The 23500-nt window shown below is 39.9% G+C and overlaps 1 protein-coding gene across 1 annotated transcript in view; it reads right to left on the bottom strand.

Annotated features, from left to right (window-relative positions):
• Positions 1-23500, bottom strand: part of stxbp5l (syntaxin binding protein 5L) — a 512076-nt gene that overhangs the window by 360626 nt on the left and 127950 nt on the right. The window contains exon 4 of the mRNA XM_060832791.1: positions 10691-10791. Coding sequence (XP_060688774.1) covers positions 10691-10791 — 101 coding nt within the window. The remainder of the gene's footprint in view (positions 1-10690; positions 10792-23500) is intronic.

The following is a 23500-nucleotide window of genomic DNA, read 5'->3' as shown; positions in this document are numbered from 1 at the left end:
CTAAAGATTTTCTGCAGGGGCTGTCATAAGGAGCAAAAGGGCAGTTCAGTTGAGAATTGTGGCTCAGAGTTATATGACTGTGTTTGAACAATTTCTTTGAGGAAACATGCAAGTACTTGCCTAAGGCAATAAACTTTATTTTACTCAGGCCTTCGACAACATTGGAAATGGAAAGAAATCTGGGAAAATATGGTTACAACGAAAAAGATCAGGTACATGATGTGGAGAAAAATTGTCCGACTTTTCTCTCAAGATCAAAGCAGCGAGATCTGAACCTTACTAACAAGTGACTCCTCCTTAGTTTCATGCACTTGCATCTCATTAACAATGTTTGATCCCAGTTGATGTTATTATTAGATAAGTGGAGTGCCACAAAGATCGGTGCTGGGTCCTCTACTTTTCATCATTCATATAAATGATTTGGATGCAAGCATAAGAGGTATAGTTAGTAAGTTTGCAGATGACACCAAAATTGGAGGTGTAGTGGACAGTGAAGAAGGTTACCTCAGATTACAACAGGATCTTGATCAGATGGGCCAATGGGCTGAGAAATGATGGTGTTTAATTCAGGTAAACGCGAGGTGCTGCATTTTTGGAAAGCAAATCTTAGCAGGACTAATACACTTAATGGTCAGGCCCTAGGGAATGTTGCTGAACAAAGAGACCTTGGAGTGCAGGTTCATAGCTCCTTGAAAGTAGAGTCGTGGGTGGATAGGATAGTGAAGGCGGCGTTTGGTATGCTTTCCTTTATTGGTCATAATTTTGAGTATAGGAGTTGGGAGGTCATGTTGCGGCTGTACAGGACATTGGTTATCCCACTGTTGGAATATTGCGCACAATTCTGGTCTCCTTCCTACCGTTATGAAACTTGAGAGGGTTCAGAAAAGATTTACAAGGATGTTGCCAGGGCTAGAGGATTTGAGCTATAGGGAGAGGTTGAACAGGCTGGGGCTGTTTTCCCTGTAGCGTCGAAGGCTGAGGGGTGACCTCATAGAGGTTTATGAAATCATGAGGGGCATGGATAGGATAAATAGACAAAGTCTTTTCCCTGGGGTCGGGGAGTCCAGAACTAGAGGGCATAGGTTTAGGGTGAGAGGGGAAAGATATAAAAGAGACCTTCAGGGCAACTTTTTCACACAGAGGGTGGTACATGTATGGAATGAGCTGCCAGAGGAAGTGATGGAGGCTAGTACTATTGCAATATTTAAAAGGCATTTGGTTGGGTATATGAATAGGAAGGGCTTGGAGGGATATGGGCCGGGTGCTGGCAGGTGGTACTAGATTGGGTTGGGATATCTGGTCGGTATGGATGGGTTAGATTGAAGGATCTGTTTCCATGCTGTACATCTCTATGACTCTAAGTCAGAATCCAGATTAAAATCTGGCTTGACGATCACTTCGTAAAATTTATTGAGACGGTCTTTCGCTAAAATACAAGAACGCAAGCTGCTGACTTGGTTTCATAATAGAACTACTATTAATAATAAAGAGAGTTTGGAACACATTGCAATAATACAATCTTATCTATTCCAACACCATCATGTTACAGTACTTAAATAGCCAGAGAGAGTTTGTGTCTCTACCAAATCTAGGTTTAACTTAACTGTGTTTTTTTAAATTCCTGGTCTTGAGAATATGGTAAACTCTTCCAAGATTACTCACACAACCAAGCTTTCATTTTTTTCAACTTCCAATAAATCTTTCAGGGTTCTAACCAACCACTTCTGGCCTGGAACTTTTAAGCTGAAACCATTACACAGGGGAACCTATTTTCTAACAGCTCGAAGCAATCACCTTTCTTTAGGAGCAACTGTCTCGCATATCTAACTTCTACCAGACACTCTGTGAACTGACAAGTAAAAGCTTTCCAAGTTGTAGATTTTTCCCCAAGCAAAAAAATTCCTGATTTGTCTAAACTGAAAGCAAGTTAATATTTCTCAAAATTTACTCTGGCCACTCATAAAAGTGTCTAAATGCAAACAGCAACTCACTCTCTCATATTACAAACCATGGCTTCAGAAACACTGACAAGCTAATCACTAAAACCCCCAAGCACATAGATCAAAATATACATGCCACTAGTTCAAAATCCAAACTCTAAAATAAATGATATTTACAAATATATAAATTACACACCTACATTAAGTGGCTAAATTCACTTTATTTCTACATAGTTCCCCATTCTCCCCTTTTTCAGTGAGAAATTTTGACATGAAAGTCAAAGCAATTACTTGGTGCCATAGCTTTCTGCTTGCTTCTTTGGGCATTCATCAAGTTGCATGGCCACCACCATTTCCTTGCATGCTCCAAGGCCACGATCCTTTTCCAACTTCCTCCATAGAACTGGATATTGGAAACCATCAGTCTCATGGCTGTTCTCAGACCAACTCACACACCACTTCAGCACTTCAGGATTTCATGTTGAAAATCATGGGATACTTATGCCTTACATGCTTCTGCCAGGTCATTTTGCTCACAGGGACACATATGCATCTCATGCGTCTGCATAAGATACCTCTGATGTTTATTACTTGCTTTCCTTACATTCACATTCTGCTGACTCTAAGGTTGCCAGTCTTTTAATGACATGCATTACCTTTCAGCACATTAGCTCTTCAATCCTAACATAGGATTCTAACCTCTCTGGCTTGCATTGCTGTTTAGCGCAGGCAGAGATGTAAATAACCTGTCACTGCTCTGAGTACTAACAATCAAAGGGGTTGATATGATTCATATTTGCTGTTTAGTGCCAAGTTTTGTCAATGTCATGCCTGCAGCACGTGCCATCAGTTTTTGTGGGAAACATATTGCATGTGTTTCAGACCAAAATTCAAAGGGTACAAGTCCTTTGTAAAGGGGTACTAAAATCAGTTAGGGGGTGCAGCCAAATTCCATCAAGGAGCTTGTCTGATCTCACTCCAGGTGTCTGGGCACAGTGAGTCAAGTAAATAAAAGCAAAATACTGATTTTGGAAATCTGTAATAAGAAAAAAGTGCTTGAGAAACTAACAAGTCTGGCAGAATTTGTTAGGAGTTAACATTTTGAGTCCAGTTGATGAGTACTACAACATTTCAAAGTTCACGTAGATTGGCATGTTGAGATGAAATACTTGACCACCTTGTAGGACTGCATTTATTCTGAGAGATTCAGCACATTGTGTAATTTTCCTCAGCAGACCAATGGGCCAAGAGGGAGAATGGAGTGCGAATTTCCCATTGTTAACCTCCCAGTGTGACAGTCATTCCCCTTGATTGACAGTGTGCTCTCTTATAAAGTAGAAAGACAGGATTGAATTGAATTTATTGTCACGTGTACTGAGACACAGTGAAAATCTTTGTCTTGCAAGCAATATAGGCAGATCACACTGTTAAGTAGCACAAATGAGTAAATAACAGGTAAACAGCGGCAAAAAACAAAAACACAGTTACAAATTAATGTTAAAACTTTGTGAGTCCATTCAGTATTCTAACAGCAGTAGGGTAGAAACTGTTGCGAAACCGACTGATGCGTGTGTTCAGGCTTCTGTACCTTTTCCCAAGTGGTAGAGGTTATAGAAAAACATTGCCAAGGTGGGATGGATCATTAAGAATGTTGGCAGTCTTTCCTTGACAGTGGGCCTCGTAGTTGGATTCTATAAATGAAAGGTTGCCCTTTGTGATTGTCTGGGCCAGGTTCACCACTCTCTGTAACTGCCTCCGATCTTGAATGGTATAGTTGCCATACCAGCTAGTGATATATCCAGACAGAATGCTCTCGATGGCGCACCTATAAAATGCTGGCAAGGGCATTTGCCGTCATGCCAAATTTCCTCAGCTGCCTGAGGAAAAAGAGATGTTGTTGGGCCTTTGTGACCAGTGCGTCCACGAAAGCTTGTTGTGGATGACCACTCCAGGAGCTTGACACTCTCCACTCGTTCCACCTCAGTGCTGTTAATGTGTGTTGGGGGGAGGGGGGACATGAGTAACATCCTGCCAAAAGTCAATAAGCCAAGTTCCTTGGTTTTGCTGGCATTGAGCGCTAGGCTCTCAGTGCACCGTTTTTCCAGGTCTTCCGCCTCCCATCTGTAGTCTGTTTTGTCACCATCTCAGATTCGACTGACTATGTCATCAGCGAACCTGTAAATGGCATTAGTCTGGTATTTGGCAATGCAGTCTTGGGTATACAGTGAGTACAGTAGGGGGTTGAGTACGCATTCCTGGGGGGCTCCAGTGTTGTGTGTTAGTGAAGATGAAATATTGTCCCTAATCTTCACTGATTGTGGCCTGTAGATCAGGAAACTGAGGATCCAATTGCAGAGAGTGGGACTTAGTCCGAGATCACTAAGTTTAGTGATCAGTTTCGATGAGATAATAGTGTTGAAGGCTGAATTGTAATCAATGAGTAGGATTCTTACGTAATTGTTCTTGGTGTCAAGATGTTCTAGGGAGAATGAAGGGCAAGTGATATGGCATCTGACAAGGTGGGATGGATCATTGGTCCGATAGGCAAATTGGAGTGGGTCAAGAGTAGTTGGGATGCAGGAATTGATCAATGCCATGACTGGCCTTTCAAAGCATTTCATGGCCACTAACAATAATGTGTTAGATCACAACAGATTCCATCCTTTCACTTATTGGGATGAACTGTCCACAGCAGCCCCTTATCTAACCCCTTCACCTTGCTTGTAGCCTCAGTAATATCTTGGCTGCAAACATCAACGTGATGGTTCAAAAATCCCTGATATATAATGGTTATCTGCAAGCCAAACAGTTGGTTTCTCACATGGTATGAGTATTGTTTGTCCATTACTTCTTGCATTTGGAATTCCTACAAAGCTGCTTATGTATCAAAAGCTGTGACTTCATGAGGTTCAGCAGTTACAAAAATACAAGAAAACATGATAAAAAGTGTTAGTGATCATATATTTGCACCACCACCTGTGGAGTGACCGGTCACATCTGGAATGTTCTGAGAGGAAGATTCTGGGGAGCCTGTGTGGGCTCTCTCTTTGATCCGGTGCCGCTGACATCACCCTGTTTCCCTGAGAAGAAGGGGCATTTGGAGTGGGGTTGAGATCTCTTGTTCCCCTCCAACCTTGAGCACCAACAGCTATAGAAATGGAGTGGAAGTTTGTGTACATTTCCAGTAGATACTATGTGCAGAACCTGGGTCTCCATGGCAGTAGCCAACTTGTTAGTGGCAACAGCCAGATGCACGCAGACAGAAACCATCAAGAAACTGATAATGTTGATGGACGCACCATCCTTCAATCCAGTTTATCAATGTCTTTGAAAAACCTGTCTGCTATTGCTAAGTCTCTGGTGAATTTTGATTACATCGGTAATGCATTCATCAGATCATGCTCCCAAGTCTAATTTAGAAGGAGAACCCACCTATACTGCCTTTAATTTTTCCTGCTGCTGTGTCCTCAGAGGTCTGCACATGGCAGAAACTCCTGTAACTAGAGATCAACGTATCCGCACACCGAATAGCATGCAGCTGTAGAGCTTAGAAGGAAGTTTGGAACCCAATGAGGTGGAAGTCTCGGAGTTGGTGAATGGTGTAGGAGAAAGCCTTGTCTGTGCATCCTCTGACAGTTGAATAGCTTCTTCCTTAGTGCTAGAGATTGGACACTTACAGGTCTCCATATCGTTTTAAGCCACTGGGTCCAACAAGCACCTGCATAAAAGATAGGGAACTACAGGAAGAAAGGCGTGAAGTTTGTTCAGGATAAGAATGAGTTAGCACTGTGTTAATGGGAAGAAGCACAGTTCAATGAGGCTCATTAGTTGGTTGAACACAGGGGTCTTGGCACTCCTAGAAGTGTTCCCCTTGTTCCACGATAAAGTCCTGCATTTTTCTTCATATAGGCTGAGCACCATAATGTCTGCCATCCCACCTCTTCCCTGCACAGTGACAGATTTGTTTCCCTGTGATATCACAAAGGAAGTTTTCAGTATGATGGAAATGGATGGGAGAGGCAATGATAGTGATGCAGGGGCACATGAAGAGGTTAGGTGTCCTGAGTGCATGAGTAGGAAGTACAGAGGTCAGAAAGGGTTGGTAGTTTTAAAAGAAAAATTAGGTAACAGCCTTTGAGGTGGCACGCTGCATGCAGTAATAAAAGGTGTAGTCTATGATTCTTGGTAAGGTATGTGCAATAGAAGAATCAAAGTGAGTCGCTTCAGCCCCAAATATTGGGGAGCAAGGGGAAAATGGTAGCATTTATCCGTGCAGAGCACAGAATGTCATTAACCTTCTTATGGCATTGGAGGGCATTACTTTTCACTCTAGAGACATCACTGACCCTGATGGCATATCCATTCTGGTTGACTGCATCTCGTGACATGGCCTCCTTTGGGAGTGTGAAGGAAAATTCATTTCCTCTCCTTCCCTTTTTTCACCATCCCATCCACCAAGACCTCCAGATTCCTGTCAAAGAAATGGAGTGTAGGTTCCTTTTCTGCACTATTTCTTTCAAGTATGGTTATGTAGGATCACAGAGTAATGGCCAGTGTCTGGTTTGCAACACCTGAAGTGACATTAAGTATGCCATCAATGGCGTGAAGGTCACAAAGTTCTGGCAGCAGCATGCACCTTTACATTTCTGTCATATGATTGTGAGAGCCGGGTGCCAAAGAGACCAGTTGCATAATTAATAAACGGAAGACGGAACAATCAAGTGAAAAAAGTTGATATGGGTCATTACGACTGCCTCTCATGAATCTGAGAATGATACTTCATCAAAACATGGAAAAATTAAGCCACTTTTGTTTATTTGGTAACATTTGCTTTACTTGTTTCTTGTGTAATAGAATTATTGTTTAACCATGAAAACTTCAGGTGCAATTTGTCTCAGTTAGTTAATCAGTGGGTGTCTGAGTTTCTCTTTAAACATTAGCAATCTCTGGAATTGTGACAACATGCATCAGCATTTTGTAAAGTCTGACATACTATTAGCCAGTCAATCAAAATATCTGAATGACATTGCAGAACTGCATTACTGTGCAGTTGCTTCATTCTGAACAATAGTGACTTTCATAGCTCCTTTATTGAAGAGAAATATTCCAAGGTCTTTTACAGAGAATAAAGCATTTTATGTATGGTGAGAGAATAAAAAAGTTTTTTTTAAATGATAGGTTTTTAAAAAAAGGCTTCTCCAAGAAAGAAAAGAAGTACAGGATCAGAAGATATTTAGAAAACAACTTGCTTCACTTGTAAATCCAAGAGAATAGGACAAGTGGAACATGTGAAGTTTAGGCTGAATGATATGGAACTACGGCTGTGGAACATTAAAAAAATGAATTAGGCCTATTAATATGCCATCTGACCTCCACAACTTGCTCAGCCTGTTGATAAGATCATGGCTCATCTGGGTGTGGCCAAAACTCAACATTCCAACCTATCCCAATAATCTCTGACTCTTTCTTTTAAATCAAGATATGAACATATGAGCAGTTGCAAAAACTGTTAAGCAACTATAATGGGGAGCTTTAATTATCAAATAGGCACTGTGATTGTAGTACTATAAAGGGCCGAGAGAAGGAAGAGTACCTAATGTGTGTTCAGAAAAATATTCTGCAATAGTATGTTTCCAGTCTAGTGTGAAAGGGGGCACTGCTGGACTTAATACATGGGAATTATGTAGGCCAAGTAGATTAGAGCTGATCTTTGGAAATATTCTGACAAATTGTCAATTTCAGGGATTTTCATGGACAGTTACCCTTCAGGAGCTCCGGCAACCTTTCCCTCCTAATTTCAAATACTCATCTCATTAGGTATCACCATGACCCCATGGCATTGCTTTCACAGTAATCTTGTGCTCAGCAGTGGCAAAATGCACCATGTTCTGATGCATTAACTGGATGCTTGTCCTTCGGTGCAAAGCAGCATAGCAGCAGCATGGCAATGAAAGGCAATGGTAAGCTTTAAAATGCTATGGTGATGTACTGAACTGTATTATAATTTAGTCCCAAATAGGCTATGGTGATGTGGTAACGCTGGTGGTTTGCTAAGCATAAACATGATCACTGCCCATGAGGTGTTGGAGAATGCTGGCTAAGCTGGAGGCCAGGAGAAGATGTCTTTGAGCTGTAGCCTCAAGATACCCATTCAGACTTTCATATCAGGAATTGTCACCATCTATCTTTTCTGCACTGCCTGGAAAAGGAGCAATCTGCATGGAAATGAGCTGTGATTAGGTAGCAATAAGATATTCATGCAAATAGATCCCTCACCATCATAATGTAAATTTTCATCTAGCCATTAAAAACTTGGTAGAAAATCTCATTTTTTTCTTGTGATGTCTCATTCATCTGACATCTCCATATTTTCCCTCTTGTTTCACTAATAGTCTATTGTTCAGGAAGACCCTGGGAAATTTCAGCTCTTAGTGTCACTTGGAGAACAGTCCAGAGACCATAATACTGAATCAAAAGATTTAGGGTGAATATGGAACAGAGCATTAAATAATCTAGGGTAAGACTAATGAACTGGAGAAAAGCCAAATTCAATGGGGTCAAAATGGATCTCTGCTGAGTAAACTGGAGCCAATGATTACAAAACAAAGGTTGCTGAACAGTAGGCCACCTTCAAATATGAGACAGCTTGGGAACAGTCAGGTTGTATTCCCTCAAAAGGAAAAGATAGGTCAAACAAATACCGAGCTTGCTGGATGATAGGAGAGGTATAAAGTAAGAAAAAGAAAACAATTGTGTATGGTTGATGTCAGGTGGAAAATACAATTCAGAACAAGGCTGAACATGGAAGGTTCAAAGCGAAGATGAGAAAGCAAAATGGGGGAGCAAAGAGGGAGTCTGAAAAGAGACTGACAACCAAAATAAAAGGGAACATCAACATCTTCTACAGGCTTATAAATAGGCAGAGTGGTAAAAGAAGGAATAGAGCCAGCTAGGACCAAAAATGAGATTTACACATGGGTGCAAGGGCATAGCTGAGGTGATGAATGAATATTTTACATCTGTCTTGACCAAGGAAGAAGCAGTTCTGCACGCCATAGAGAAGGACGAGACAATGCAGACACCTAGAAGAGTTTACATTTGATAAGATGTAGCCATTGGATAGACAGTTGTCTTAAAACTAATAAGGTACTGAGACTAGTTGAAATACATCCTGTGACATTGAGGAAATCGAGAGTGAAATTACAGAGATGTGGCCATAATTTGTGAGTCATCCTCAGATTCAGCAATGATGTCAGAAGACTGGATAATTGTCCAGTAATTATTGGTCAACCAATTTAACGTTAGTGGTGGGAATACTTCTAGAAACCAAAGGCCGGATTTTTTGATGGTTTGACAGTCGTTATTCCAGCATAGATGGGAGTTGTGTATGAAAACTGTACAGAATCTTCATCCCACCAGAAAATGAAAGAATTGCCAGGGAAATGTAAGGTTCTGCTGGACAAGCTCTCCACAGCTGGAACCCTAAAAGCGTTCATTTAAATCTGAGAATTCAGAGGAGTCCAATGAAATTACATAATAATTACTCAGGCAATCAACTCCATTCCACTCCTGCTGCTGGATCAAACCAGACTAGATGCCCTCTGTAGCCAGACTGGACTGGACCAGATACACATCCTTCCACTGCTGGACCTGACTCCAACCCCTCCACAAGACGATTGGACTGGACACCCCACTCTTTACTGCCAAGGCTGACAGATCCCAAGCCAACACCTACTCTTCCCTCCACCCTAGCAGACTCAACTTCTCCAACCCACTCTAACCTACCCTAAACACTACATCTATTTACATACCCACCTCACTCCCTGGCACTCTACCCTCTTGGTGCCCTACTCCCTCCTGTGCTAGCTTACCCACCTGACAAGCTGCCTACTACACAGTGGCACCCTCCTTGACAGGCACTCTACTCTCTACTCATCCTATGTCCAATTTACCTGCACCCCAGCTGGCATTGGACTTACTTGTCACACTCTAACTTCATGTTTACCTTAGTTACCTATTGTTTGGCAGCAACTGTCAAAGTGCCTAGACCTCTAAAGTTCAGAATATAGCAGTTGACTGCTTTGAAAAGGGATGTGGTGTAGCTTCCCCAGACAGCTCTGAACTATGAAAAAACTGTCAGAATGGAAGTAAGGCTCTGCATTTATGAAAAAGTCCACATCAGAATCTTCTCTTAGAAATACAAAGCTCCCTCTTTTCTTTATTAAAAAATGCACTACTGTTATTTTTGATGTCATTTATCTGAACAATAATGTCAAGGAAACAATACAATAGTTGTTAGTGTTCATAAGCTATGGCAGAGTGGGAATCCTGCTCTTTATGATTATCTAAGAATCCCGCTGCAAATTGTATAGTTTGCATAGCAGCAAGTGTATAAACATTCAACAGTAATATTCTTCGTGATTATATCACTCTGCAATACTCACTGCCTAGACTTACATGGAGAATAGCCACTTGATCAATGTATTGAAGGACTCAGACTACACTACTCCAATTCACCTCCGTGAGAGAAAAGAAATCAGCAGAAATACATAGACTTACAAGTAAGGAGTAGATAGACTGCTGGTTAAAGAGAAATAATTGATATGTTGACCTTGGAATGTGAAGAACATACATAGGCAGGTGAATATGATCGCCTCAATAACCAGAAACAAAATACATTTGTACATTGTATGATAAAGATTTTCTTGTCACACTACTTCAGAAAAGAATCAACATGAATGACTTTTTACCGCTCTCGATTGAATTTCAGTGAATGAAGGATTGCTGGACGCTTTTGGCGGAGGTTCCATAAATGAAGTGTGTCATCTGCGCAAGCACTTACTAAAGCTCCCTGCAGAGATATGAAAAAAGAAATTAGATGAATGTTCAAATTATCCTCATACTCCACAAGATAAAACAGTCCAGTTGCATGGAGAAACTGAAGAAACTATAGAACACAGACCATAAGAATTGATTGATGTCAAATCATGAAGGAAAGCATAAATATGGAGAAACTACTTGTAGTGACAGAGAAATCATTAACCACGGGACAGTAGGCAATTACAAAAGAGTGAGAAATAACAAGAAAATCCAATTCCATTTTATACAGCAGGTGTGATCTGGAATGTACTGGTTGAAAGGGTCATGGGAGCAGGTTTAACAACAACTTGGATTTATGTAATGCTTTTAAAGTAATAAACCAGCACACGGCATGTCATTGGTGCATTGTAAAGCAAAATTTGATACTAAATCATATTAAGAGGTATTAGGATAGATGATCAAAAGCCTTATCAGGGTTTCAAGAATTATTTAAAAGGCAGACAGCTTTAGGTAGGGAATTCCAAAGCTTATGTCCTTGGCAGCTAAAGAAAGAACCATCAGTGGAGGAGCAATTAAAACTGGAGATGCTTACAAGGCTGAGAAATGTAGATAGCTAGGAATGGCTGTTCAGCTTTAGATAATTATAGAAGAGGAAAAGGCAATGAAATAGCATAGATGGATCTGAAAACATGTATTTTAAAATTACGGTACTGTTTAACTAAAGGATGAAAAATGAGATTTAGCTCACATCAGGGCAGAAGCAATATAATATGAGATGATCCAAATTTTAGAGTGGGGAGAATGTAAAAGCTTCGCCAAAAACAAGTTAAAATAACCATGTTTAGAGATAACAAAGACATAAATGATTGTTTCAGTAGTATTTGAGCTGAGGTAGAGGTGAGTGGCAAGGTAGAGAGGTGAAAATACATGTCTCAAGACACTGCAGGAGGTTGTTAGAAATCATTTTGATTCAGCCTTAGAAAAGCTGTCATGGAAGAGACAGAATCAAAAATCAGGATACAGAATCATAAACTGAAGGTATTAACTTCAGTCTTCCCATTATTCAATAGCAAGAAATCTATGTTGATCTAGCATCCAATTGTAAGGTAATGTGACAACTTACATACAGTAAAATGCTTAAAGCAGAGCTGAGAGTGATCTGATATAGATGAAAACTGATGCTCTATTTTCAGATGTTATCACTTAGGGCCAACACACTGATGTCAAAAAAGGGGCGTCAAAGATAGATTCATGAGGATATCAGAATCTGGGATCCAAATTGAATTGTAACTTTCAAAAGGGAACTGAATAAATATTTTAAGGAGAAAGAATTGCAGGGCTATGTGGAAAAGGCTGGGGATTGGAGTTTTAAAAATTATTTCATGGGGCATGGGCATTGTTGGCTAGGCTAGCATTTATTACCCATTCCTGGTTGCAATCGAGAAAATAGTAGTGAGCTGCCTTCTTGAGCTGCTGAAGTTCATGCATTGTACAGAGGCTCACAATACCCTTAGTGGGTGAATTCCAAAATTTTGACCCAATGATAATGAAGGAACAGTGGTACATTTCCAAGTCCAGATGACGAGTGGCTTGGAGGGGAATGTTCAGGTGGTAGTGTTTCATGTATCCGCAGCCCTTGTCTTTCTAGATGGCAGTGGCTGAGTGTTCATAAGGTGCTGTCTAAGGATCTTTGTGAATTTCTGCAGTGCATCTTATAGATTGTACATACTTTCTGCTGAGCATTGGTGATGGTGGGAGTGAATGTTTGGAGATGTGGTGCCAATCAAGCAGGCTACTTTGTCCCAAATGATATCAAGATTCTTGAGTGTTGTTGGAGCTGCGCCCATTCAGCGAAGTGGGGAAAATTCCATTATACTCCTGACTTGTGCATTCTAGACGATGGACAGGTTTTGGGGAGTCAAGAGGCAAGCTACTTGCTGCAGTATTACCAGTCTCTGACCTGCTCTTATAGCCACTGTATTTATATGGCTAGTCCAATTCAGTTTGCAGTTAATGGTAACCCCCCAAGATGTAGAAGTGAGGGATTGAGTAACGTAACATTACTGAATGTCAAAGGGTGGTGGTTAGACTGTCTTTTATTGGAGATGCCAATTTTCTGGCATTTGTGATGTATAAATATTACTTATGCTGTGTTAATAGTATAATTCTTTCAAAGTGTTGCACAAGCACAGAGGAAACATGCCTTCTTCTATTCTGTATCACTTCCTTAAGTGGAAAGCCGAGGTAATTCAGTAAAATAATAAATATGTACAAGTGGTCAGGTGGAGGAGTATTTCATTCAGTGTTTATTTTGATCGTTATCAAAATACAGTTCCTTTAGTTTTTTTTCTGTACTTTTGACTGTGGACTGAAATTAGAAATGTTAGGGTGAAGTCGGCAAATCTTCACAAGAGCAGGAGTTGTCTCTTCTCTGCAGTAGCAAAAGAACTTTAAGCTTAAAGAAAACTAGTTTATTTTTCCCTCAGCGGTTTCTGAAAGTTGTGGCTCTTAAGCGATGTGCCAGTGATTTTATAAATGCGACCCGATCCACCTGGATGTTCTGCACACAAGTGAAAGTATCTGGAGAAGGAGAATCAAGTACCAACACACCCTGAAAAGCTAAAAAAGGCCATCTCAGAGAATCCTGTGAGCAGGGAGCATTGATCTGCCTTTCTAAATTTTCCCTCTGTCCATCATATCCATGTTTTTCTTTCCTCTCTGAAGCTGTTGCATTTGTCTATGCATGTAAAAATTAGCTGTTATAAGGGAAGTGAGAGAGTTAACTAGTATTGTTATATGTAAATAGTCTGTAATTGTTTATCTGTGGGTGAAATCTAAGCAGTTGTAAAAAAAAGTCATTCTTTCAAATACAGAAACATTTCCATGCTTTCTGACAATTTGGGATAAAAACACATGGACAATTGGGGAATTTTGCTTACTTTTATAAAATCTTTAACTTTTGTGATAACTCTGGGAGTAGGGAGGCTTTATTTAAAAGCAAATACTGTGGAAGCTTGAAATCTGAAACAACCACAGAGAATACTAGAGAAACTCAGCAAGGTTGGCAGTACCTGTTGAGAGAGAAACAGTTAACACTTCCAGTCGATATGACGTCTTCAGCATCTAACTCAGTAATACCCCAACACTTTATATGGAACAAGGTAATGGGACAGTCCAAATGTATACTTTAGCTAACCTCACATTATGGGCAAAGTCAGTTTGTACATTCTGTCTTTTGGATGAAACATTAAGCTGACATCCATCTCTTGGCACTGTTCATAAAAATCCATGGCACTATTTGGAAAAGAGTGATGTGTTATTCCTGGTGTACTGGCCAATGTTTACCCCTTAATATACAGCACACAAAACAAATTATTTGGTCATTATCACATTGCTATTTGTGGGAGTTTTCCAAGCATAAATTAGTTGTTTTTGTTTCCTGTATTACAATGATTATAAAGGACTTAATTAACTGGAAAGCTCTTTGAGATACCAGCTAGATGTGAAAAGCACAAAATAAATATGTCAATTTTTAAAATTATCCAGGAACCACATCCGATCTGTGAGAATACCTCATTTTGGTGTTGAATACTTATGATAAAATATACAAACTACTTCTGTTTGGGTTTAGAGTACTAAATCATAAAAGTGTTAGACAACCTTTACTGAATACAGCGTGACTAGATTGAGAGGCATATTTAACCTTTTGAGCGTGATGCGATAGACAGAAATGATTTCTTAATCATGAACTTAGTGTTACCTTAAACTTAACTGACTTAAAGCTTTACATAAGCTAATTCTGCAACCTTTCAAACAAAGCACCTTGGAACTCTAATCTTGCTTTGTTTACACCAATTTGCACGTGGAGCAAATAGCAATGCTGAGATTATGACCTTTTTGGTTCTGCTTCTTAATTCAGCAGAACCTCATTCCTAGTTCCATCTATTATGTTGTCCTACCTGCCCATCTTCTTTTCCACCTATCCACTCCACCCTCTCCTCCCTGACCTATCACCTTTTGTACTCCATGCTACTTTCTCCCCACCCCCACCCTCCTCTAGCTTATCTCTCCACGCTTCAGGCTCTCTACCTTTATTCCTGATGAAGGGCTTTTGCCCGAAACGTCGATTTTGCTGCTCCTCGGATGCTGCCCGAACTGCTGTGCTCTTCCAGCACCACTAATCCAAAATTTTCTGACAATCGTCAATGGATTCATGGTCATCATGAGACTCTTTAATACCAGATATTTATTGAATTCAAATGTTACCATCTGTCACAGGTCTCCAGAATGATATCTGGGTAATAGTCCAGTGATAATACCACAAGGCCATCACCTCCCTAGTTTACGACCTCAGTAATGCTGGAATTGAAAAAAAAAGTGTAGGATTTAAGGCCTTAGTTTCTTCACTAAGGAGAAAACTAAAGCTAGTAATGAGAAGTAGAAAAACAGGAAACAAAAATCGAAGACAGTAGGAAAAATACCAACATCAAATTAGGTCAAATACAGAAAAATGTTAAAAAGGCAAAATTGAAAACATGCTATCTGAAGGTGCACAACATTCGCAACAAGGGACAGAGGAACCTCGATTATTCAAATATCAGATTATCCGGCAAGATCACAAGTTCCTGATGCTTGACCAAACTATGTCATCCAGCATTTGATTATCCAGAATTCAATTAAGCAAATGAAATACTCCCCACCTGTGTCCTTCGGTTAATCGAGGTTCCTCTGTAAATGAATTGATGGCATGAAGAAAAGAGCTGAAGTGTGATCAAGATAGTGATCTGAGAATTCAAGAATGTTTGAGATTTAGGAAGGGCAGGCAAAAGAAAAAGGTAATGGTTAGTGCTATAAGTAAATGATGAGATTAGAATATTAGTGACAGATTGTTTGATCTGTCAGAAGAAACAGATATAGAATCTGTTTAGGTAGAGCTAAGAAATATTTAAAGATAGCAAAACCATTTGCAGTAGTTGTCTATTCATCAAAGAGTAATGGTTATGTAAAACATGACATAAATCAGGAAATTGCAGGTATATGTAATAAAGGTAATACAAAGAATATAGAGACTTCAATGTACATATAGACAGGGGAAATCTAATAAGCACCAATGCTGTGTGGTACAAATACCTGATATGCGAACAAGATGATTTTCTAAAGCAGCATATTGAGAAAAAAGTAAAGGGCAGGCCGATTTGGATCTAGTGTTTTACAATGGAAAAGGGTTACTTAATAATTTTGTTGTAAAGGAAATTTTGGGAAAGAATGACAGTAGTGTGTAGAATTATCCACAAAGTTTAAAAACAATGTAGTTCAATCTAAAACTCAGGTCTTAAATCTAAACAAAGCAAATTATGAATGTGTGAGTGGCAAGTTAGCTGTGGTAAACTGGGAAAATACTTGAAAAATATGATGTTACAAAGGCAATGGCTAGTATTTAGGTAGTTACTAAATGGTTTACAACCGGACTATGTTCTTTTGCAGAATACTCCATTAGGAAAAGTGAGCCAATTAATTGGCAAAGCAAATTAAAGATAATTTTAGATCAAAGCAGGAAGCTAATAAAGTTGCCAAAAATAATAGTAAATAGGATTAGATGCATTGAAGAATTCAGCAAAGAAAGGCTTAGAAACTGTTAAAGAAAAAGAGAAAAGATTATAAATGTAAAGCAGCAATAATGAACAGGAATAACTCCTACACATATGTAAAAAGAAAATGGTCAGCAAAGTCAAAATGTGAGTCCATTACAGACAGAGACAGAAGAATTTATAATGGGAAACAGTGAAATAACGAAACTAAATAATTATTTTGTGTCTGTCTTCATGAAGGAAAGATACAAAAGATTTGCCAGAAATAATTAGAAATCCAAGGGACAAGTCAGAATGAGAAATAGAAATCAGTAAAAATGTAGTATTAGAGAAATAAATGGGATTGAAAGTTGACAATCTCTAGGAGAAAGAGTCAAAAGGTGTGGCCTGAAAAAGCACAGCAGGTCTGGCAACATCTAAGGATCAGGACAGTCGACATTTTGTGCAAACGTCCTTTATCGGGAATGTGAATGAATTACGTCCCAGAGAGAGGAGGTTATAAAAATAGTGAAAACACCAGTGGTCATCTTGAAAATTAGATTCAGGAGCAGCATCTGCAGATTGGAATGTAACTCTATCATCTCAGAAAGGAGGGAGGAAGAAATAAAGGGATTCACAGGCCTGTTAGTTTAATGTCACTTGTAGGGCAGGGTTATTATTATCTATTATTAAAGATATGATAACTGAACACTTAGAAACAAATTTTCTTATTGGAAAGGGTCAACAATGAAATGAACATAATTCCAGGAATGAGGAATTTCAGGTATGTTTACAGATTTGAGAAGTGAGGACTGTTTTCCTTGGAGAGAGGAAGGCTAAAAGGAATTAATGAAAAATATTCAAAAGCAGGAGGGGGCTGGATGGAGTAACTATGGAGAAACTGTTCCTGCTGGTAAAAGAACAAAGGACCAAAGGATCAAGATTTTAAGTTATTTGCAAAAGAAGTAAACCTGATGTAGGAGAAAGCTATTCCACACAAATGGCTCGAATCTGGAATGCACTGTAGAACATAGAACATAGCACAGTACAGACCCCTACCTGTGAAACCAATCTGAAGCCTATCTAACCAACATGATTCCATTTTCATCCATATGTTTATCCAATGACCATGTGAATGCCCTTAAAGTTGGCAAGTCCACTACTGTTGCAGGCAGGCTGTTCCATGCCCTTACTAGTCTGAGTAAAGAAACGATCTCTGACATCTGTCCTATAACTATCACCCTCAATTTAAAGCTGTGACCCCTCATGCCAGCCATCACCATCTGAGTAAAAAATGCTCTCACTATCCACCCAATATAATCCTTTGATTATCTTATAATGTCTCAATTAAGTTACCTCTCAACCTTCTTCTCTCTAACAAAAACAGCCTCAAGTCCCTCAGTCTTTCCTTGTAAGACCTTCCTTCCATACCAGGTAACATCATAGTAAATCTCCTCTGAACCCTTTCCAAAGCTTCCACATCCTTCCCATTATGCAGTGACCAGAACTGTACACAGTACTCCAAGTGCGGCCCCATCAGAATTTTGTACAGCTGCAGCATGACCTCATGGCTCCGAAACTCAATCCTTCTACTAATAAAAGCTAACACACCGTATGCCATCTTAACAACCCTATCAACCTGGGTGGCAAGTTTCAGGGATCTATGTACACGGACACAGAGATCTCTGTTCATCTACACTACCAAGAATTGTACCATTAGCCCAGTACTCTTTATTCCTGTTGCTCCTTCTAAAGTGAATCACCTCACACTTTTCCACATTAAACTCTTTTTGCCACCTCTCAGCCTAGCTCTGCAGCTTATCTATGTCTCTCTGCAATCCACAACATCCTTCGGCAGTACTCACAACTCTACCGACCTTAGTGTTATCCACATGCTTCTACACTCTCATTCAGGTCATTTACGAACATGACAAATAGCAGTGGCCCCAAAGCAGATCCTTGTGGTACATTACAAGCAACTGAACTCCAGGATAAACATTTCCCATCAACCACCACCCTCTATCTTCTTTCAGCTAGCCAATTTTTGATCCAAACTGTTAAGTCACCCTCAATCCCATGTCTCTGTATTTTGTTCAATAGCCTACCATGGGGAACCTTATCAAACGCCTTACTGAAATCCATGTACACCACATCAACTGCTTTACCCTAATCCTCCTGTTTGGTCACCTTCTCAAATAACTCTATAAGGTTTGTGAGGCATGACCTACCCTTCACAAGACCGTGTTGACTATCCCTAATCAACTTATTCCTTTCTAGATGATTATAAATCCTATCTCATTACCTTTTCCAACACTTTACCCACAACTTAAATAAGACTCACTGGTCTATAATTATCGGGGCTATCTTTACTCCCCTCTTGTCTGGAAGTGTGGTGGAGGCAAGTTCAATTGAGGCATTCAAGAGAGCAAATGATAAATAGAAACAATGTGCAAGGGCATGGGGAAAAGAAGTAGGATGGAACTAAGCCATGCTGTTCATTTGGAGAGCTAGTGCAGACGTGATGGGTAGCCTCCTTCTGAACCATAAGACTTCTATGATTCTGTGATTTATGAAGGCAACTCAACATATTTTTAAGATGTTAACATCAGAGCAGATAAAGTGGGAATCAGTAGTCATGGTTTATTTTTATTTCCAAGTTTGATAAAGTCCTTTGATAAAGGGAAGGTGATGGCCTAGCGGTATTATTGTTAGACTATTAATCCAGAGACCCAGATAATCTTCTGGGTTCAAATCCCGATATGGCAGATGGTGGAACTTGAATTCAAGGGAAAAAAATGGAATTAAGAATCTACTGATGATCATGAAATCATTGCCAATTGTTGGAAAAATCCATCAGCTTCACTAATATCCTTCGTAGAAGGATATCTGCCATCCTTACCTGGTCTGGCCTACTTGTGACTCCAGACCCACAGCAATGTAGTTGACTCTCAATCACTCTCTGAAATGGCTAAGCATGCCATTCAGTTGCACCAGTTGCTACATAATCTCAAAGAAATAAAATGAGATGGATCACCTGGCATTGACTGAGGCATCAGAAAAGACAATGGCAGAAACAGCTCTGTCGATCTTGCAAAGTCCTCCTCACTAACATCTGGGGGCTAGTGTCAAAATTTGGACAACTGTCAAGCAACAGCCTGATACAGAAATACTCACGGAATCATACCTTACAATGTCCCAGACACGACCATCACCATCCTTGGATATGTCCTGTCTCACTGCCAGTGGCACAGTGGTTTACAGTCTGTTGATCTGTGAATCCTCAATATTGACTTCAGACCCAATGAAGTTTCATAGTTTCAGGGTAAACGTGAGCAAGAAAACCTCCAACTGATTACTACATACCATCCTCCCTAAGTTTCTGAATCAGTACTCCTCCATGTTGAACACCACTAGAGGAAGCACTGAGGATGGTAAGGACACAAAATAGGAGAGATTTGAATGTCCATCACCAAGAGTGGCTCAGCAGCAGTACTATTGATCAAGCTAGTCCAGTCCTAAAGGACATAGCTGCTAGAATGGTCTGCAGCAAGTGGTGATGGAACCAACAAGATGGCAAAAAATACTTTACCTCATCCGTACCAATCTGTCAGCTGCAGAAGCATTTGTCCATGACAGTATCGGTAAGAGTAATCACCGCACAGTCCTTGTGAAGACAAAGTCCTGCCTTCGCATTGAAAATAACCTTCAACGTGTTGTGTGGCATTATCACCATGCTAAATGGGACAGACTTTGAACAGATCTAACAACTCAAGAGTGGGCTTCCTTGAGACATTGTGGGCTATCAACAGCAGTAGAATTGTAGTCTAGCACAATCTGTAACCTCTATGCCCAGCATATCTACCCCACTCAACCATTACCATCAAGCCAGGGGATCAACCCTGGTTCAATGGAGAGTGCAGAAGGCTATGGTAGGAGCAGCATCAGGCATACCTGAAGATGAGGTGTAAACCTGGTAAAGCCATCAAACAGGACTACCTGCATGCCAAACAGCATAAGCGGCAGGTGATTGACAGAGCTAAGTGATCCCATAACCAACAGATCAGACCTAACCTCTGCAGTCCTGCCACATCCAGGATGATTAAACTCACTGGAGGAGGAGGCTCCACAAATATCCCCATCCACAAATGATGGAACAGTCCAGCACATTAGTGCAAAAGATAAGGCTGATAAATCTTCAGTCAGAAGTGTCGAGTGGATGATCCATCTCTGCCTCCTCCAGTGTTCCCAGCATTACAGATACCAGTCTTCAGCCCATTTGATTCACTATCAAGAAACAGTTGGAGTCACTGGATACTGAAAGGCCATGGGTCATGACAACATTCCAACAATAGTACTGAAGATTTATGCTCCAGGACTTGCTACTCCCCTAGCCAGGCTGTTCCAGTACAGTTACAACACTGGCATCTACCCGAACATGTGGAAAATTGCCCAAGTATGTCCTGCACATAAACAGGACAAATCCAAGCTGGTCAATTACCGACCCATCAGAATACCCTCAATCATCAGCAAAGTGATGGAAGGTGTAATCAACAGTGCTACAAAGCAGCACCTGCTTATCAATTTCCCGCACAGTGACAAACAGTTTGTGTTCTGCCAGAGCCACTCAGCTCCTGACCTCAGTACAGCCTTGGTTCAAACATGGACAAAAGAGCTGAATTCCTTCTGCAATTGCCTCTGTGAGGTGAGAATCACAGCCCTTGATATTAAGGCTGCATTCGACTGAGTGTGGCATCAAGGAGCCTGAGCAAAACTGAAATCAATGAGTACCAGGGGCAAACTCTCTAATAGTTAAAGTTATACCTGACACATAGGAAGATGTCAACATTAGAGTAGTGCTGGAAAAGCACAGCAGGTCAGGCAGCATTCGAGGAGCAGGAAAATAGATGTTTCGGGCAGGAGCCCTTCATCAGGAAATTGGTCATGGTTGTTGGAGGTCAGTCATCTCAGCTCCGCGACATCTCTGCAGGACTTCCTCAGGGTAGTGTTCTAAGCCTGACCATTTTCAGTTGCTTCATCAATGATGTTGCCTCCATCATAAGGTCAGAAGTAGGGATGTTCACCGACGATTGCACAATGTTCAGGACTACTCAAGATTCCTCAGACACTGAAGCAGTCCATGTCCAAATGCAATAAGATCTGGACAATATCTAGGCTTGGGCTGACAAGTGACCACACAAATGCTAAGCTATGTGTCATTTGCAGACTATTGTTTCCTGTATTAACCAATCGAAATCTAACCACCAGAATCACTATTGTCCCCTTGCATGATACTTTGTAATTCCTAGATTTGTACAATGAAGGCAAAGAGCTCTTGGAAATGTTAACCTCTTATTAAAAATTGTAGATCAATGACAATGATATGTTTATGTTGTTCAAAGTACTGACATAATATTGCATTTATAGATACACAATCTAGCCATCCTTCCAGACAATATTTCCAGACTTGCATACATTTTTAACCTTATTCCTGTGCTGCTCAAAGGTTTGCAAGGTTCCTTAGTAGCTGGTATGTGTTTCATAACTTTTGACATAGAGGCTTCAACCTGTCCAATGATGCCCACATCTGTTTGTTCTGCTGAACTCAATGGTTTCCTCACCACTGTCTGTTTAGTATTTCATCTGTATATATTCAGTTGTTGTCTGAGAGTCTCAATTTGAACTGATCAATTCCGGAAGCAACTTGGCTATTTCATTTGGATTCAGAAGAGTGACAAATGGATTTTGGTCAGTTTCAATCTTGAATTGGAACTCCATCACATAATCTGAAATACTTCACGCATTCCTGTTAAACAAACTTTTTCAACTGTGATAGAAGGCCGTTCTCTGTCTTTTAGAGATTGAATGGCATAATGGATTGGAATCTGTTTTCTATCTTTCTGCACCTGAGTGAGTCTTGTCCCCAGTTTTGTTGAAGATTCATTACCTGTTATCACAGGTAGTTAATGTGGATCACAGCATGCTAGGATTCTAAGGATATCAGGATTTGCTCAATTTGGCTCAGGTTTTTACTGATTGACATTCCGGCAGTTTTATTTTCTATCTTTATTTGATTTTGATTTATACTACTTTGGCATCCTTGTATTTGTTCTTTAATATTAGCACCTTTTTCATCTGCAAATTTTCTCTAATTTCCTTACGTAATCCTATGCAACCATCCAAATTTCCAAAGAACTCATTGGACTGAAAAAGGTTTCTTCAGCACTTTCTGCCCCTTTTAAATTTAATGAGCTGAAGTCTCAACAAGAGCTCACACTTTTCATGATCTCATCTAAGGCTACTACTGAACAAGTCAGATTCCAACGTGAAATATGTCTTGATTGGTCTTTTTAATTTAATATCAATCACTGAAGCCATAGGCATAGAATGCTCCAGAGTTTTCTTCAACAGTAAAAATAAAACAATTGTATTACATAAAAGAAAAATAAATCACAAAATATGAAATACAGTTTGAAATATCTTTAAACACAGCAAAATGAAGTCTCACCACCTATTCCCTAATACTTTTACAGCCTTTCAAATGCAGAAAAATTACCCTTTAACATTAAAACTTTAGCTTTGACCTAATTGCTTTATCCATTTCTGTCCTGTGAACTGTGAAGACATTTTGTTTGAATACACACAACACAGAGCTTAAACTTTTTCAGTCTTTTAACAGATTCACCAATTTCTAACCAAACACATTTAGTCTGGTAGCTTCATAAGCTCAACGTTTATATAAAAAATAACTGAGCTTTCCCCCTAACTGTCCTACATTTCTTTCTACAAGAGGAAGTGTATTTGTTTTATAACAATAATCCACTGTCTTCTGAAACAGCTCAAAAAACTTTCAATGTCTTTGAATGGTCTAAATAAAAAGCAAATAGATGTATTCAATGTTTAAACACCCTCTCAGTGATAAACCCCACAGTACAAACAATCTTGGCTTGACATTCCAAATGTTTGCAGTCACCTGCTTGCTGACTCATGCTAAAGTTGATCATAATTCTGGAAACAACTCTCAGATATTATTCTTTTTCTAAACTGTTCACAAAGGGAGCTAACACCCATGTATCACTAATTTAAAATCCAAACTCTAACAATGATATTACTATCTAAATGACTGACACACCATTCATTACACTATTCACTTACACTTTACACTATTCACTTACA

The sequence above is a fragment of the Hemiscyllium ocellatum genome, chromosome 12 (genome assembly GCF_020745735.1).
Source record: "Hemiscyllium ocellatum isolate sHemOce1 chromosome 12, sHemOce1.pat.X.cur, whole genome shotgun sequence".
Classification (NCBI taxonomy): domain Eukaryota; kingdom Metazoa; phylum Chordata; class Chondrichthyes; order Orectolobiformes; family Hemiscylliidae; genus Hemiscyllium; species Hemiscyllium ocellatum.
The sequence above is the reverse complement of the archived record's forward strand: the minus strand, read 5'-3'. Positions and strand labels throughout refer to the sequence as shown.